This window comes from Phyllostomus discolor, chromosome 11, assembly GCF_004126475.2.
Source record: "Phyllostomus discolor isolate MPI-MPIP mPhyDis1 chromosome 11, mPhyDis1.pri.v3, whole genome shotgun sequence".
NCBI lineage: Eukaryota > Metazoa > Chordata > Mammalia > Chiroptera > Phyllostomidae > Phyllostomus > Phyllostomus discolor.
Genome location: NC_040913.2, coordinates 46,848,202 through 46,868,268, shown reverse-complemented (window position 1 = coordinate 46,868,268; position 20,067 = coordinate 46,848,202). Strand labels below are relative to the sequence as shown.

The window sequence follows — 20,067 nt, the reverse complement described above, 5'->3', positions numbered from 1 at the left end:
TATGTTCATTGATTTTTTAGAGAAAGAGAGAAAGGGGGAAAGAGAGAGAACCATTGATATGAGAGAGAAACATCAATTGGTTGCCTTCTGGATGCACCCTGATCAGGGACTGAACTTGCAGACTATGTCTGTGTCCTGACCAGGAATCAAACCTGCAACCTTTTGGTGCATGGAACGACACTCCAAAAAACGGAGACATCTGGCCAGGGCCAAGTTGTGGGTCTGCTGTATTATAGATCAAGAAAAAGCAGCTCCATAGCCCCAACCAGCTAAGCAGAAAATACAAGTAGGTAAACTGAAGTGCCATAATTTTATTCACCAAGATCTCCTCAGTTAGGAAAAAAAAAAAAGAGTTAAGTAAGAAAACAGCAAGCCCTATTTCAATCTGTCCTTTTGTTAGTTTCCTTTCATCTTTATTAACAACAATTCTAGTAATGCTTACGAGCACAATACACCCAACACTGGGTGTTCTATTAGGGTTCCACTTGAAAAAATGCAGCTTCTATTTTAAGTGAAAGAGGATCTTTCCAAAGGCCCACTCTGCATCAAGTCCCCGGACTTAGCTATATTAAATATAAATATGCCTATGCCTATTTGCTGGTTACTATCTATTTTAAAAAAGATTACACCCAAGAGTTTCATTTTTGTAACATTCAAAAAAAAATCAGCTTCTATTTCTAAATAAGCTCTATAAGACTAAAATGTTGAGCCCAAGGCCCAATTAATCCAAAAATGATTAGAATTCTTTTGGAACCATGCTGAATTATGAACGTAAAGTCTGCTCCTGACTTTGAGGGGTCAAATCAGGTGATCATCACCAGGCCATCATTGTCAGTAAAAGAATCTGGTTTTCTGTATTCTGACAGAATGTACTATAGCAACAAGTATGCTCTCTCTCCTTTAGTAAGGTGGCAAAGATTCCAATCTCATACAGTAAACACAAAGCCTAAAGCATGCATGTCACAAAGTTACTTCCAATACAGCCAATCAATGCAAACCTATATTGACATCAATGAAGTTCACATGACAAATTTTTGAAATAAAATCCTGCCTTCCTTTCAAATACAATTGATAATTCTTTCAACTTCTTAGTTCTAGTTCAACTTCAAATCAACATAAGGCATTAAATAATAACTGAAAATTTTAGAACAGCATCAATTCATTTTCCCAAAATAAATACCTAACAGATATAACATTCTTTTATACGGAAAACCAATCACATTAGAAACTTAATTCCATATTACATGCCTGTCAACAGTTAATTCTTTATAGATGCTAAGCCAGAATCATCCTTTGGATCTCCCTCAACTATCAGCAAAAAGCTTCCCTACCAACTTGGGACAGAGCTTACTCACAGTAAATTAAAACACTGATTCTTTCACCATTTTACCCTTTTTAGTTTCAGAGAATCACGATCACAATATGAGTCAGGAGGCCAAAAATACCAATCTAACAAAATTTCTATTTGTTGAGTTCAATCTATTTATTCTGGTTTAATGGCAACTTAAAATGTCACAAAATGTACCCAAATAACCCACAAAGTTAGTCATGATTTTAAATGCCTAATGTCTAATGCTAAAGACAAAACAAAACAAAACCAAAAAAAAAACTTTTGCCCTGGCTGGAGTGGCTCAGTGGATTGAACACTGGCCTGAGAACCACAAGGTCACCAGTTCAATTCCCAGTCGGGGCACATGCCTGGGTTGCAAGCTAGGTCTCCAGTTGGGGGCATGCAAGATGCAACCAACTGATTCAGCTCTCACACATTGATGTTTCTCTCTCTTTCACCCTCCCTTCCCCTCTAAAAATAAATAAACAGCCCTGGCTGGCGTAGCTCAGTGGATTGAGCGCGGGCTGGAACCAAAATGTCCCAGGTTCGATTCCCAGCCAGGGTACATTCCTGGGTTGCAGGCCATAACCCCCAGCAACCGCACATTGATGTTTCTCTCTCTCTCTCTCTCTCTCTCTCTCTCTCTCTCTCTCTCTCTCTCTCTCTCTCTCTATCTCCCTCCCTTCCCTCTCTGAAAATAAATAAATAAAAATCTTTAAAAAAAATTTTTTAAAAATAAATAAAAAATAAACAAAAAAATTTTAAATAAAAACCTTTTAGCACACAAAAAAACATACACTTAGGAAAGAGTAAGACTGGGAACATCTGATGCATATCTGCCAGTGAGACAATAATATTGCCTGCCCACTCCCAAATGACACCAAAATTTTTATAACCTTTTTCAAACACTCTAAAACATTAAACAGAGGGTATAATTTGCATAAAATGAGAAACAAATAATGTACAATATCCTTCATATAATACTTGAAAATAGTAGCATTTTCTCCTTATGATACAAATACTCTCATATACAGTATGTATCAAAGTAACAGTGAAAAGCGGGTATACAGAAACCAGCAGCCTCAAAGTGTTTCCATCTAAGCCACATTTTAACTGTGTTTGTGTGTATTTTTTAAATGCTTCCTTTCTTCCTTTCTTGAAATGCTTGTTGAAATGCAAGTAGTATTGGCCAATAAAGACCTGCCAGCTTCAAACTGCATCTTGTACTAACCCAAAATACAGTTAAGAGTAGGAAACCAGTTCCAAGCTGTCAGAGCAAGGACTATATAAATAGAAATCAATCAATATCCTAAGAAAAGAAATTCCAAGTAGTAAAATATGAATACCTGGTTGTGCCCAAGGCTGCTGAGAGAGACTGTACTTGGGTCCTCCCTGACTGGCCATTGTTTTTAATGCTGAAACCTAGTAGAAGAGATAAAGTTTCATTTCACTGATGACATATTAAACCAGTACTTTTCTCAAGAAACATACCACCATTTGAACCTATTAAAACATAATGATAATCAAACATACAATGCTCAAAGAAAATACATATCATATAGTCCTTTACAACTATAAAATATTTTAGTAAAACTTCTTTTGTGATTTCAAGGTATATATTGTCTTGAAAAAAACCATAACAACATCCTGGGACATTCAACCCGAAACTCTACCTGAGACAAAAATGAGGATGTAGAAAAATGTTAACACAAAACAAGCCTCTCTTTTAAGTGGACTGTTATGTTAATATTAAATGATTATCGTATGTTGTGAGAAAAATGTCAAGAGCTGGACAAAATCTCCTTTATATACCAAGAGGGTCCTTTCTTTATTATATCAGGCAGAGAAAGTGTTACTTAAAAAAATAAGATTTTCAAATGGCATCAAAAGGCACACTTAACCAACCAGTGTTACAGGTACAGGGTTGGATCCTCACCCTCTCTTCATCTCTCTTTTGGTTCCTCAGCACCAGTACAGAGAAGCAAAACCAAAAAAAGTAGTTAGCTTCTTGGACAAGACTGTTCTTAAGATGGCAAATTATGGTGGGGCTAAGGTGTAGCTGGGAAGGATGAGGGGCAGAAACTGCATAAAACATTTTTTAAAAATAGACTGTGAGGTGCCAAGGTCCAGGCCATGTTCATGAGATTAGATAATCTCATTAGAAAAATGTGAGCACCAACTCTTTAGATTTCTCATAAAGGGCACAAATATTTAGGCAGAGGATAGACACAGACAGCATATAATGTTAGCTCAGAGCTCTCCAGCCTTCTCTCTATTTCTACCAAGTTCCTATTTCTGGACCACTCTAAGCCTTTGCTCACACTGGCTTAAATATAAAATCATCCCTTTCCTACTGTTACTCAATTCTTCTTCATGTCTTTACTTTTCATTTTGAGATGTGATTTTAAAAGTCACAGCATAGCTTGGTCTTGGTTTGGGTTGCTATTTCAGATTTGACTGTTAGATCATCATGACCATATAATCTTGGAAAGGCCTTATAGTGGCTACTTGTGGTCTCCTGAGCTTACCTCTGGAAAGGCTGAAGTAGGGTGATGTGCATATAAACTATGCTACTGACTACCTGAAAAAAAATCTACATATGATTATAGATCAGATAATGCTAAAACAGAAACATGATTGTGTTTAGTGCTGGTGTAGGGGTTCATAAGAAAACCTTTGGGTCAGATATTCTCTCTCAAACTCAAAAGCCCATCCATGTTGTCGCAAATGGCAAGATTTCATCCTTTTATAAACTGCTGTGTAATATTCCATTATAAATACATACCACATCTTTATTCTTCATCCATTCATCTATCAGTGGACACCTATGTGGCTTCCATATCTTGGCTATTATAAATAATGCTGCAATGAACATAGGGGTGCATATATCTTTTTAAATTAAATTAGTGTTTTCATTTTCTCTGGATAAATACCCACAAGTGGAATTGCTGGGTCATGTGTATACCCATTTTTAGTTTTTTAAGGAATCTCCACACTGTTTTCCATAGGAGCTGTACCATCTGCAGTCATCCTGAGACAAACTTTTAAGAAGGGCTTAGATGATCAGGGGTATAACAGAAAGAATACAGCATTTTGAGTCAGGAAAGCTGAGCTCTGGACCCCTCTGACTGAAACAGTAATAAGCAAGTCATTGAGTTTTTAGCACTGCTCCCCCAAAATTTCAAACATAAATATATAAACATACTGATCTGTCTACACTTACAAAATAGAAACACAGTGCTCTGAAAACTTTTTCCCTATTTAAATATAAATTCTAGACATTTTTCTGTATCCAACAGTTATCTTTTAACAGTAATGGCTGCCTGTTATTGCACTGATTATTCCAGAATTTAACCAATTTCATAATGACTTTGTAAATCATTTGTATATTAAAAACAAATACAAACATGTATAGGCATCTCTATTTACTATCTAGTTAATGTACTTATTTTTACATTAAACCTCAAAGAATATTTTCTTTAAAACTTTTCCCCCACTAGCACCATCTTTTTAAAAAAAAAACCCTACAGGATGAACACAGGCCTGTTGTTTCACAATGGCACTGCTGTAGACATCTTAATGCTTACATATTTTCTACCCTGATTTCTCATCAGGTTATTAACTCCTTGAGAACAGAAATTAAGTTTATAGGTCAAATTCCATTGAACATACCACACCAAGAAAAAACATTTTAATTTATAATCTTGCCGAGGAAATTAAAAACACTAGAGAAGGAATATTAAGAATAAACTTGCAATACTTCAGCAAATTGCTTGAAAAATTAGTATTGCTAAACACAAATCTGGGTTTTTAGCATAAACTGATTTCTGCAATACCCACAACCAGTCTGAGTCCTACTTAGTTTCTTTTAAGCAATATTCGATATGATAAAATTCTAGAACACTAAAAAAGTACCAACTGTTTGTGAGTCTGAGAAAAAATAATCTGACCCAAATGTTTTTGTATGAACCTCTACCCCCAATACTTAGAACAATATTACATTCCCTAGGGCCAAATACTTAGAGAAAAAATTATTTTCCAAGGAATAGGAAATGAGGCAAAAGAGCATGTATGTTCTTCTAGAACTTACTGTACTTTTCCCAAGAAATTTCATGAATTTTACCCCCAAATCAGGATGTTTACACTAGACATACAAAGTCTGTCCAGAAAAATTTCAGCCATTCTTCATATAACAAGAATGGTTTAAGCAACATCAGTATAACCTGGCAGCCAAGGAGAGTGGACTAGAATACACATGTGTGAACAATGATGACTTTACTGTCCTAGTCAGTGGGGTAGCAGACACTGTTGCTTTAGCATATATACTCTGTAGCTGTCGCATCCAAAATGATTAAGAGGGCAAAATGCACTCACAGGAGTGGGGACAGTGACTCAGGTGATCCTGTCCAGAGGCATGTTTCTTACAGGGGCAGTGCCCCAACACCACGGAACAAGTTTTCATGGACGAGCTAAATTGGCATTCAAAAGCAAGGTCCCTGGCTTCAAGTTCAAGATAGCAAAGTAAGAAGATCCAAAGCTCACTTCCTCTCATCAACACCGAAATTGCAACTACATACAGAACAGCCATCTCCAAGAACCATCTGAAGACTAGTAAAATAGATTTTCTCCAGCTACAGATATAAAATAAAAGCCACAATGAAAAGGGTAGGAAGAGCAGAGCCAAAGCCTAGTTAGTGTCTACCCTACTCCCTACTCCTCATGCAGTGACTCACAAGTAGGGGGGGTTATCACACCCACAGAGGTCATCCCTGAAGAGCAAAGGGTCTGAACCCTACCTGGTGGACCTGAACCAGGAAGAGGAGCCCTCATAACATCTGTCTTTGAAAACCACCAAGGCATACATCTGGGAGAGCCAAAGGGCTATAGGAAACCCAGGTTGCTCTCTTTCCGAGTTCTGGCACAGAGGGACCAGTTTGAAAAGCAGCTAGGTCATTCATAAAGGTGATACATTTACTGATTTTATGGTGTGTGCTGGAGGGACAGAGATCTGTTGAAACTTGCTCGTGCCACAGGTGCTGGTGGGTACCATTTTCCCCCTTCCTTTAACCTGGCTGGTCTGACACCATCCATTAACCTTCCTAACACTGTTCGCCCCACTCTGGCATTTCCCTGAGGACCTACTCACAGTAGCACCCCTCCAAAGCACCTCCTTCCCTGCCACACCCAGTGAGCGGCATCACTCAGCACCAGCACACAGCACTGTGTCTGCAATAGTGGGGGTGGGGTTTGCAGCCAGCCACATCAAAGCCTTGCCCTGCATTCCAGCGAGCCTGCAACAGTTATGGCCAGGCCTCACAGCTAGAAGGCTAGATACCAGCTTTGACTGCTGGTGTGTCCATAGAAGAAGTTATGGCCCAGCCACAGGAGGCTATACCAATCTACCCTATAGACCACCTGGCTTTGGTGACAAGGGGGACAGAGAAATAAGGGTCCCACAGGAAAATAAGGCCACTATTTCAAGACCAAGAGATTTAGCTTACCTACCTAATAGAATACACAGAAACAAACAGGCAAAATGAAGATAGAAAAGAGTATGTTCCAAATATAAAAACAGGACAAAAACCCAGAAAAAGAACTAAATGAAACTGAGGTAAGCTGTCTACTAGATGAAGAGTTCAAAGTATCGGCCATGAAGATGCTCATTCAACTGTGCAGACAAACGATAAAACTCAGTTGGAACTTCAGCAACTTGAATAAAGACCTAAAAAATTCTAAGAAAGGACATAACACAACTGAAGAACATTTAACAGTTGAAATGAAAAAATCACTGCAGGGAATCAACAGCAAATCAGATGACAAAGAAGAATGGATCAGTAATCAGGAAAACAGGATAGTGGAAGTCACCTAACTGGAAGATCAGAAAGAAAAAGAATCAAAAAGAACGAAGACAGCATAAGGGACCTACGGGACAACATCAAGCGTACTAACATTAGAATCACAGGGGTCCCAGAAGGAGGAGAGAAATGGACAGAAAACTTATTTGAAGGAATAATGGCTGAAAACTTTCCTAACTTGGCAAAGGAAATAGACATACAAATCCAAGAAACACAGAGTCCCAAACAAGATGAACCCAAAGAAACCCACACCAAGACACATTATAATTAAGTTGTTGAAAGTTAAAGATAAAAAGAGAATCTTAAAGCAGCAAGAGAAAAACAACAAGTCACATACAAGGGTATTCCCATAAGACTATGAGCTGACTTTTCAACAGAAACTTTGCAGGCCAGAGAGGAGTGGCATGATATATTCAACATGATGAAAGAAAAAAAAAATTACAACCAAGAATACTCTACCCAGCAAGGTTATCATTCAGAATTGAAGGAGAGATCGATTTTCTTAGACAAGCAACAGTTAAAGGAGTTCATCACCACTAAACCAGCATTACAAAAAATGTTAAAAGGAATTCTTTAAGTGGAAAAGGCCAAAACTAGAAATAAGATGAAAAAATATGTCACTGGTAAAGGCAAACACATAGTAAAGATAGTAGACCAACCACTTTTAATGTAGTATGAAAACAATTAAAATGGCAATAAGCACATACCTATCAATAATTACTTCAATTGAAGTTGACTAAGTACTCCACTGCAAAAACAGGATGACTAAATGGTTTTAAAAAAAATGACCCCTACATATACTGTCTACATGAGACTCCAGATTGAAAGACACACAGAGACTGGAAACAAATAAATGGAAAAGATATTTCATGCAAACGGAAATGAAAAAAAAAAAAAGAGAATCTGGGATAGCAATACTTACATCAGACAAAAAGACTTTAAAACAAAGGCTATATAACGAGAGACAAAGAAGGACCCAGCAATTGTTTTCTTCAGGTAAGCCCCCAGAAGTGGAACAATTCAAAAAGATATATGCACCTCTATGTTAACTGCAGCATTATTTACAATAGCCAAGTTACTGAAGCAACCCAGGTGCTCATCACTAGATGAATGGATAAAGACGTGGATGTGTGTGTACACATGCATACAACACACTGGAATATTTCACAGCCAAAAAGGAAAGGATCTTGCCATTTGCAACAACATGGATAGACCTAGAGGGTATTATGCTAAGTGAAACTAAGTCAGACAAAGACAAATACTGTATCATTTCACTTAGGGGTGGAATCTAAGAAACTAAAATAAACAAACAAAACAAACTGACCCATAGATACAGAAAAACCGCTAACTGCCAGAGGGTTGGGCAGTGGGGGGTTGGGCAAAAAGGCTAAGGGGATTAGGAGGTGCAAACTTATAAATAAGTCATGAGGATGTAAAGTACAACATAGGGAATATTAATAATATCAGTATTACAATAACTTCGTATGGTGACAGATGGATAGTGGACTTTTTGTGGTGATCACTTTGTAAGGTATATAAATGTGAAATCTCATTATGTTCTAAACCTGAAACTAATACAATATTGTATGTCAACTGTACTTTAATTCAGAAGAGCTTTACATTTCAGAATAAAAATAAGACATGGATAAAAAACAACTGAGCGAGGAAAGCAACAAATCTGCATCAAATTTTGGGTAAAGCTCGACCATTCCTCCACGGAAACTATTCAATGATTCAGAAGGCTTTCGGGGACAACACAATGAGTGAAGTACAAATAAAAGTGTGACACAAAAGCTTCAAAGATGGTCAAGAATCTGTTGAAAGTGATCCATGTTCTAGAAGGCCTGCAACAAGCAGAACATCTGAGAATACTGAACATGTGCAGGCCACAATCAATGAAGATCGCCAACTGATAGTGTGAGAACCAGAAGCTGATCTGGGGATTCCAAAAACTACTGTGTCTAAGATTTTGAAACAGGATCTTGGCTTGAAATGTGTCATGGCAAAATCTGTTCTGTGGTTTCTGCTACCAGAGTAAAAGGAACATCGTAGTGCAGTTGCTAATGACTTGATTCAAACTGCTACCAATGAACCAGATTTGGCACTCTGTGACTTCTGGCTTTTCCCAAAACTAAAATCATCTTGAAATGGAAGAGATTTCAGACCGACAATGAGATACAGGAAAATATGATGGGACAGCTGATGGCAAATCCAACAAGGATTTTGCGGAGTGTTTTTGAAAAGTGGAAGAAATGCTGGCAGAACTGTGGGAGGTCCCAAAGTGCCTACTTTGAAGGGTACTGAGGTGTCATTGTCCTATGTACAATGTTTCTTGTATCTTCAATAAATGTCTGTATTTTTCATATTACATGGCTGGATACTTTCTAACAGACCTCATATTAAGATGTAGAAATGTTTATCTCATGTATGCTAGGTCACTCTGCAAAACTTTAGGTTCTCAATCTTTGAAATGAAGTTGTTGTACTTTACTCCAGGTGCCAAGGATGTAATGGGAATTAATGAAAAGGAAGCATTTCAACAAGAAGAACCCAAAGAAGGAGCGTCATAATAAACAAACGAGATGATTTACAACATGAGACAGGGGATCAGAATCAAACCCTGGGTCTTTAGGCTCAAAACAAGAGTTCTGACAACCTAAGAATGTTCTCTACATACTCACACAGTTTGTTTTACTATGCAAACCCATTTATATTTATCAAATCAGTCCAAACTTAGAAACAAGCTGAGGACATTTTGTTGATGAGACTTACATCCAAATGGTAAATACTGAGACCTACAAGCATACATGTAAATGAAAGATGAAATACTGTTTTTTTCTGTATCAACGGGGGCTGTTTTTCTTACAATCATCTATCAAGGTATAAGCACTGTTTGCCTTATAAAATGCCATCTATAATAAGAGGCACAAGATTCTGCACTTGCAGATTTACTTTTAAAAAATCATTTTAAAGTTTTTAAATCCTTTATTCTGTCTCTGCTATTCAGAATGGTAGTAACATTCACCAGGAAAAAATGAAAATGTTTGGTCCACAAATTCTGAGGAGCCTGTCTTAAATGATCACATATATCTCTATAAACTCTAGTGATTACATCATGTGCTTGTGCATGTGTGGGCACAGTATACATCTTTGTCTCTGACTCACTCTAGGCTCCATAAATAAAAGGGATGCTCAGTCCTCTACTAAATACATTGACTGCAAACTCAATGAGAAGTAGTGAAGGACCAGGGTTGAAAACGTAAAAATGAGGCAACTGATTTCTCAATGTTGATTAGAGGAAGGCCCTTCCCTCACCAATCCCACAGTGAGGGGAGAATAAGAGAGATGTATGAACAGCTTAGCTCTACATAGGTGCCCACTAGAGACATGTAGCATGTTCATGTTATTTAATTACATATAAGAAGGCTTTCTTATATATGCCTCTAATTTTTAAAAAATGTTCATAGTGTCCAGTGTTCCAAAATGCACAACTGTACCATTCTACCAGATTTATCTACTTATACTAAGGTCAGCTTGGACAACTATATCAGTAAATTTTCATTCTCTTGATTTTTAAGGAAACTGTGCTTTTCTAGAAAAACCCTTTAATCCTAGATTTCATTATCGACTTGTTTTTATAGGAAGTTTCACTTTGCTGCTCTGTTACTGCAAAATATGCATTCTACAATATGTCCCACCAATGTTAATGTGGATGCTCTCCCAAAAATACAGAGTGGGGCAAAAGTAGGCTTATAGTTGTAAGTATACAAAACACAGAGGTTATTATTGTATTATTATTTATTATTGTATTATTTTCCCTATGAACAACTGTAAATCTACTTTTCTTCCACCCTCTGCATACTATAATCTACAAGCTGGTTTTTCATGAGTAAAAACTATGATAACTGAGTAATAAAAATTACAAAGTATCAATATTTATACCATTTTTTTAATTAAAATCTGGGAGAAAACATTTCTACCACCCTCTTTTAAAATTTCTGTAGTAGGAAAAAAACATACAAACACACTCCAAATATTTGACATGAGTAGGCTAAGATCCACTAAACAATTAATACAATCCAATAACCTTTCTGCACTTGCTTTTATGGTATTTTATTATTTTTAAAACTGGTATATCCCACTTTCATCACAAGCTTCTGGATTTAGTATTGTTGGACCCAGCAACAAGTTACAAATGAACAATTTGCTTATCTCCCCAGTTAAGACTTAAATAAGTACATTTGAGAGAAAGGTCTGTGATATGCCTAATCTTTTGAAAATGTATTCTAATACAAAACTGGACAAGCAGTACAGGTTTAATAAATTAAAGTTAATTTCAAGACTTTTTAAACATCCTTATGAGAAAAGTCCTTAACAACATGTAAATTTTTTTTAATGATTAGTTTGAAAAAGGAAAGTCAAAATAACCATGATCTGTATTTTTCTTGTTTTTTTTTAAAGATTTTACTTATTTATTTTTAGATAGTGGGGAAGGGAGGGAGAAAGTGAGGAATGGAAACATCAATGTGTGGTTGCCTCTCACACACCTCCTACTGGAGACTTGGTCCAAAACCCAGGCATGTGGCCTGACTGGGAATCGAACTGGCAACCCTCTGGTTTGCAGGCTGCTGCTCAGTCCACTGAGCCACACCAGCCAGGGCCATGATCTGTATTTTCTATTGCTAGTATTAGTTAATAGATTTTAGCTAGGAGGCAGAGATAGATGAGTAAAAACTAATCTATCTGGTGATTACCAATGCAATGATATAAAATCTTCAATTTTTAATTATCCATGCAAATGGAAGGGAGAAATACCAGTACCATGTAAAACAAAAAGGAAGAGATACTTCGCCAATTTAAGTAATTAGCCCTGATAAGCAGGACTGTGACCAGCAGGTCCTGATCCAAGAAAAGTGAGTCCCAGACCATAGGCAAATACTCACCACATGAGCAAACAGAACATAGGTGACCAGAGGACTGCTATAACTAGCTTTACTTACTGTTTTAGCATTCCTCCTCTTAAAAACTAAATGCTCGACAAGCAATTTTTACCTAAAAGTTCCAAACAAAAAGCTCCCATAAAGAAGAAACAAGTTGATTTCTTACACGAAATCATTAAGGCTTGGGCTTATCTCTTTCTGTCAGGGTTGTTACGTTTTTTTACTTTTTCAAGATTTTTATTTACTTAATTTTTTAGATAAAGGAGAATGGAAGGAGAGAAACATTGGTGTACAAGAGAAACACCGAATGGTTGCCTCTTGAATGCCCCCAGCTGAAGGGCAGGCCCGCAATGTAGGCATGTGCCCTGACTAGGAATCAAACCAGTGACCTTTTAGGTTTGTAGGATGACACCCAACCCACTGAGCCACAACAGTCAGGGCAAGTTTTTGTCTTTTTTTTTAAATCCTCACTAGAAGATATGTTTGTATTAATTTGAGAGAGAATGAGAGAGAGAGAGACATTCATATGAGTGAGAAACATCAATCAGTTGCCTACCATATGCACACAACACTTTGTTGTATGTGACAATGCTCCAACCAATTGAGCCACTTGGCCAGGGTTCTGCCAGAGTTTTCACAAGACCGTAATTAACTGAAAAGTAAATCTACAGAAAAATTCAAAATCACTTTACCGAATATACACCAAGGTCTGTACCTTTGTTATGAACTCCTCCAGCTGCTCTACAAACTGCTTGGTCTGCTGCTGAATGAACTGCTCACAGGCCGATTTCAGATGACGGTCCACATCTTTTTTGGAGTCAAGAAAATGTTCTCTTATCTCAGGAGTACCCTAAAAAAGATGACAATTTCTCCCTGTTTTTACATGCATAACAATTACCAGACATGTATAGAATATCATTTACCTCCCACCACCAATGAAAGGATTCCTTCTCACCTCCAACAAGAACTCTATCAAGGCATTGTTGCTATTCAGCCTAAAAAATCTTGGAACAGTCATAGGGTTCAGGATTTTAAATGCTGCATCTGTGGAACAAAATTACTTATCCAGTAAAAATGGACAGTTGCAACAGAAAAGCTGAGTCACTATTTCAGTGCGTTAACATACACTAATTTTCTATTACCGCAAAACAAGAACAGTTTCATTTCACCAACTCATCTCCATGAGGACAGTGAGATCTATGCCAAGAGGGCCACAGCACCCATTATTTTCTAAAAGCAAGAACTGCAAAGTGACTAATAAATGTAATTATTCACTTATAGAAAAAAATGATAAATAATAATTGATACCTTAAAATTTCATAGTTTTACTTTTTTGCTAAGTAGTTTTTTAATATTCATATACTTACCCAGTTTCTTTTGTTAAGATCCCAACTGGCACAGAAATTTATTCATTTAAAGCAGAGTGTATAAACTAATGTGTCAGCCAGAAAGAAAACACCAAAAGGACATATTTACCCCTTAACCTCCAGACTAACTAGAATCTATGTAAGTTATTAATTGAGGTCTCATTGATGTTCAAATGCAATAAGATATAACATTAGTCATGAGAGGTTAGAACTTAAAAGTTAAGACAGCAAGTATTATTATGGATAGTCACAAAAGCCCATTTCTTCACTTTGATTTGCCTTGCCCGACTGGAGAAAACAAAGCATGCAAAGCTTTCAACCCTGGTTTTACCACAAGAGTACTTACTGCCCAGACTGTGATCTTACTCAAAAAGAACCCCACTATCAGATTCAGTGTTCAGAGTAAGGCTTTAGCAAATGGCTCTTTGTTTTTGTTCTCTTCTCTACAAGATACCTGAAAGAGTGTCTACTAAATACAGAATGAAGTCAGCATATGGTAGGATTACAGAGGATAATGTTTTAGGGAAATATACTTTAAACCAATATTTGCCAAAATTTTAAGGTATTTCATTTTCTCACACTTCAGTGGATCTATACTAGAACCTAACAGCAATAAATTACGAACTTTTAAAAAATGAAAGAAAGTTGATCAGCCCTGCTTTATCCCATCACTAAAATAAAGGACTAACAGCGCCTGGCATTCTTCAAGGGTAAGACTGACTAGTCCCACATTCCACACGAAAAGAAAGAAGAATATCAACTAGAATGGTTAAGAGAGAGAAGCCTCTGATGGGAATGAACTCTAAAAGAAATTATGCATTCTCTCAGGTCAAAAGCCAGGAAATCTGGCTGCTGTTAAAAAAAAATCACTAAGTATATGAATAACACATAAGCTTACTATCCAAATTCCAACAGAACCAAAATGCATTCTCTGTGGTGGAAAGAAGAGAGCATTAGGAAAAGAAGAGCAAAGTGTTTTTATATGACTCATGATGAGATCATGCTGGCTCTCAGGTTAAGTTACATCAAGTCTACTAATTTTATAGGCACAGTCATTAGGAAACAACATACTACCCCCTGAAAATCCTCTATTTGGAGTTTCACTAAACCACAGAATACAAAAAATGTAATTTGAGTGACTATGAATTTTCTCAATTCTCCCAAGACATGAGATAGTTTCATTCATTATACAAATGAATGGCTTAAGTCATTAGAATTTGATTCTCTTGAAAATGATTAAATAAAAATAAAGTTTTAGATAATTTTGTTAAATACTTAAGAAAAATGAGGAGTATTTGTGGTATACTCTTCACTGCTTAAGGTCAGTATCTTAGAAAATAACTACTTTGATCTTTTCAAATCACTGCTTATTATTTGAGAGACATATCATTCGGATAGATGAAGTATCTTTCACAAGAGGATCCTACATCTATTACCAACTCAAAGACACTATCTATCTACATGATCACCTAAATCACCAATATAACAATACTTACATTCACTGAAACGCCTTAAGCTTACAAAGCACTTTAACATACATTTTCATTCTTAACTGATCTTGATAACACCCATCCAAGATCACACAAGAGCCAGGAAATGGTAAGCCAGGAAATGGTAAGCCAGGAACACAGACAGACTTTTTCAGACTGTAAGTACTCTTCCCCTTTTACCCAGCTGGCTTCCTAAATTTTCATGAACTGACAAGCTAAATGTTTAAAACCATCATAGCTAGCTGACACTGTAAGTAGTTGGTATGCTGATTTTTTCATTTTTTAACTGGTTATGGTACTATGTGGCAGAGTCTAAGAGAGGTGATGCTATATTACAAAGTGAAATGCTCAGATAAAGCTCCTTTCATAAAGAAAATATAGCAAGTTAGATATAATAGGATGTTGACAGCTCAGCTTAGTAAGAACAAGTAGCATGCTTAGCAGGCACAGCATGCAAAAAAAAATTGCAGATGAACATAAAATAAACCTGTAACCTGTGCTGACACATTTGGACAGGTCCAACACACCCAACTGTGCCAGCCAGGACAATAAAGTACCTCTAGTTTTCTTGAGGTCCAGGGAAATTTCCTTAATGGTGAACTCAGTGTGAAATGGAGCAATTTGTTCACGAAGAATCAAAAGATGCTTTATTAAGAAAAGTTGTCCATCAATCTGAGTCTAAATGGTAAGACAGAAAATGGATATTATCAAAGATTAAACATATGTATGAACATATAGAACACATACATTATTTTTTTTTTAAGATTTTATTTATTTTTAGGGAGGTAAGGGAGGGAGAGAGAAAGAGAGAGAGAGAGAAACATCAATGTGCGGTTGCTGGGGGTTATGGCCTGCAACCCAGGAATGTACCCTGGCTGGGAATCGAACCCGGGACACTTTAGTTCCCAGTCCGCGCTCAATCCACTGAGCTATGCCAGCCAGGGCTAACACATACATTATTAATCAACATTAAGTTTATGATGCCTGAACTAACTTTTTTACTCTTAACATAACTTTATGGCACCAACACTCCCCTTTGTTGTGAACTCTTCCCATATTATCCAGATTAGAATTATCTGGAAAAATCCTGCTTCAAACTCTTACTAACACTGTCACCTTAGTAAATCCAAGAAAGTAAATCAGACAAAAGGTTGTAAAGTAACACAGAAAGAGAAGGCAAATCTACTTTAACTTGGTACAAAAGCAGAAGACAGAATGCAGCCTAACATTAGGCAGAGAGAAGGAAGTAAAAGACATTCAAAATGTGAGCATGATTCTGACTTCTCGTGCCTTTGTAGTTTCTCTTGAGTAACACAGTTTTAGCTATTTGGTCAAAGTGGTTTCAAAATCCAGAATATCTGAAATATTCATCTTCACATAAAAGTACAAAAGGAATCTCCAAATGTGCAATTATTTAGGCTTACTATTTTGGATCATCCTGCCACCAACACTAGCCACCTATACCTCTGAGAGTCTGTATTTCCTTGTTCCCTCTCATGACCCATCCATAAAAGTCTTGTAATTTAAGATTAGTTCTCAAAGCTCTGACCCAAACAGTGAATAATCATAACTCTCATTTTGGAAGAGTCTGTATATTAATAAGAACAAAGCTGTTTGTTTGCTCCTTCCATCTTGAAAATATTTCTAATGAAATTATACTACATTAGGAAAAGAATAAAAGAGCTATGAAACAAAGTGACTCCTCTCTGGTCTCTCTGCATCTTCTAAATAAACACATAATCACTATATAAGTGGCTGATAGAAACTAACTTTGCACTCTGGATCACAAAGCATTAGATAAGTAGGGAATGCTACACATTTTGAATACTTACTCTGCTTTTAAAAGAACCAGCAACTCCAATAGGCAAAACAGTATAACTTAGATTCAATTCACTTTACTAAAGCTGTTGTAATTCAGCAAATGGTATCATTTCAGTTTACTGATATACTAGGTGCTCAATTTAAATATGTAAGAACTATTTCTTGCCTTAAAAAAGCCTCTAAGACATTGAGTGATTATTTTCATGGGTCACTTTTTTAAACATTGAGGAAGCATTTGACATCTATTTCCCAGCACATGTCATCAGTTTGGCTAAAATAAACACATATAAAAATTCCCTACAAGTTTGGACATTTTTACATCAACATCTACTTGATGTAGTCCACAGGATTTCAAAGAAGTCCACCCAGGATTTCCTGCAGACCTAGACCCGGTGCTGGGTACATCATGCCCCGCCAGCTCCCCACTTTGCAGTTGCTGAACGTGGGTAAGTTTCTCAGAATTCTGGGCTTCCTTGCTTCCAGAAGTGGGCCATGTCTTTATTTGAGCTGTTCTTAGAAACCATTCGAGGTGGATAATGGTTGAGATAACCCAGGGAAAGAAGGGAAAAAAAGGGTAACTGCTTTTAATCTCAGCTATTTAATTTTTGTTTGTTTGGTTTGTTTGTTTGTTTATTGGAGAAGGTAGGGAGAAAGAGAGGGAGAGAAACACCAATGTGTGGTTGCTTCTCACGTGCCTCCTACTGGGGACTGGGGCAGCAACTCAGGCACGTGACCTGACTGGGAATCAAACCCGCAACCCTTTGGTTCACAGGTCAACACTTAATCCACTGAGCCACACCAGCCAGGGGTAATCTCAGCTTTTTCATGGATTGCTGAGTATGTGAACAAAATCTTTCCTGGTTAAATGAGTGACTGAACTCCCTTTAGTTCCAAAAGAGAAAGGGCACTTGCTTCTCTAACCTGAATAGCCAATAGGGTGACAATGGTTGTTCAGATCCCCAAATTTGGAGTGGTGGAGATGGGCACCGGGAGTCATCCGGTGCAGTTGTGTTGTTTATCCCAGAGATGCCAATGGAAGCCCTGGGGAGAAGGGCAGGACACCCTGCAACGGGTTCAACCTGAGAGGAAACTGAGAAAGAGGCCTGTGCCTAAGATAGAGTCCCTGTTGTGGTGGCATCTGGTAAGCTTTCTCTGGACCTTGCTCAGGTATGCTTAGGTGACTAAGAAATTATGTGAGTTTGCCTGAGGAAAATTTCCTCTAAGGCAATGATTTTGAACCTTTTTTATCTCATGGCACACATAAACTAATTACTAAAATTCTGTAGCACAACAAAAATACATTTTTTGCCAATCAGACAAAAAAATAGGTATAATTTTGATTCATTCACACCAGATGGCTAATGTTGTGTTGGCTGTTCTCATTTTTTTTTATTTGACAATCTAAGGAAAGACAGGTCAGTACCTCTGACTAAATAGTCAGGAATTGCATGTTTTAAAAATTCTTGCAGCACACTGGTTGAAAATCACTGCTCTAGAGTATAGAGCAGTCCTACAAGGATATTAACTGCATTTGGCTCATATGGAAATGTGTACACAAGGACTGGCTTTTCCTAGAATACAGACCTCAAAATTAACAAGGAAAACCATGTCTCTGAGACCACCAAGGCCCATAACAGTCAACCTCCTGTTAATGCTAAGATAACCAAGATGAGAATCCTGTGATACTTTTGTGCACACAATTAGAAAAAAAACAGCTATAAAATAAGGAACAAAGAATGAAAAGCATATTTAATTGGTTTCTCAAAGCTTCAAAAAGAGGATTTACTTACACACGAGGGGGCACCCAAAGAAAACTGAATTATCAACTGAAGGGCAGGTCCCTTGTACTACAAGCTTCCTTCGCTGAGTGTTAGAAGCTCATGTGTCTACCTACAACAGTGCACCAGCTGGCATTGTTGTGAGAGGATGTGTCCGGCTTCAGTAAAATTTTTTTGAAGACTCTCAGCATGTTTGTCCATTGCATGATGGGTGATTTCTGAGTGTACTTGCCCACACTATGTTGAGTGTTCAGCAGTTTTTGACCAAAAACGGCATGACCCCGGTGCCCCACCCTCCCTATTCACCCAATCCAGCCCTGAGAGACTTTTTTGTTTCCCTGGATGAAAAAAGTCCTCAAAGAGAAATGTGGAAGAGGTGAAACTAAAGCAACCAAAGCACTAAAAGGCATCAAAATCAATGAGTTCAAAAACTGTTTTGAGCAGTGGAAAAAAATGTTTCAATAGGTGTACTGCATCAAATGGAGAGTACTTTGAAGGTGACTGAAGTTTAAACATGTAAAAATACACAATTTTTTATAAATAAATTCTGAGCCTTGGCTGGTGTAGCTCAGTGGATTGAGCTCGGGCTGCAAACCAAAGTGTCGCAGGTTCGATTCCCAGTCAGGGTACATGCCTGGGTTGCAGGCCACGACCCCCAGCAACCACACATTGATGTTTCTCTCTCTCTCTCTTCCTTCCCTCTCTAAAAATAGATAAATAAAATCTTTAAAAAATAATAAAAAAATAAAATAAATAAAAATAAATAAATTCTGGTTATTTTTGAGGCTCCCCTGTAAATGGATCAACCTATGATGTTGTTTAGGTAGCAACCCAATACTTTGACATATTAAAAATATCTGTCCTATTTTAAAAAGGGGAAGGTCATTTGGATCTTAACTTGTCAAGGACAGCTACAAATTGTAAATTTCTCCAAAACAAAATCTGGATCCAACTGTTCTCTATTTGTGTCTATGTATGTCTATATAAGTATGTTATAAATGTGAGATAATTTTCTACCTCTGGATGGTATTGTTGAAATTAATTTAAAGGCAAGTGCTTATAAGGATTATTTTAGAATTCTCAGAAATATAGAAACTAACTCAAATGCTTTTCAAACTCACAGGATCAAAGATTAATCCTTAGTAAATAAAATTAGTTTGTTGGCTTACTTAAGCAAAACAGACATTTTACCTAAGTTTTACAAAATTAAATTCATGTTAATAATTGACATTGATGTCTATGAAATATGCTTCCAGAGGTTATAAAATGTCCTCATAACTCTACCAAGCTAAAGAATTCAAATTGCTTTTTTCATACTTTTCATTAGAAACTGAGGTTTTAAGGGTTAAAATCTCAATATATGTAGGAATAATTTCGTGGTATTCCAGAAGGGATCCTGGAACACCTCAAAGGATTTGGTTTTTTTATGTTAAAATGCGTAAGAAACATTGTAAAATAACTGATGAAAAGTTTCTAGGGTATATTAT

The 20,067-nt window shown here is 37.0% G+C and overlaps 1 protein-coding gene across 1 annotated transcript in view; it reads right to left on the bottom strand.

Moving 5' to 3' along the window:
• The window catches only part of COG3 (component of oligomeric golgi complex 3), an 88,884-nt gene that overhangs the window by 16,904 nt on the left and 51,913 nt on the right, over nucleotides 1-20,067 (bottom strand). Inside the window, exons 17-20 of the mRNA XM_028526402.2 lie at nucleotides 15,539-15,659; nucleotides 13,080-13,168; nucleotides 12,840-12,974; nucleotides 2,677-2,752 (exon numbers count right to left, since the gene is read on the bottom strand). Coding sequence (XP_028382203.1) covers nucleotides 2,677-2,752; nucleotides 12,840-12,974; nucleotides 13,080-13,168; nucleotides 15,539-15,659 — 421 coding nt within the window. The remainder of the gene's footprint in view (nucleotides 1-2,676; nucleotides 2,753-12,839; nucleotides 12,975-13,079; nucleotides 13,169-15,538; nucleotides 15,660-20,067) is intronic.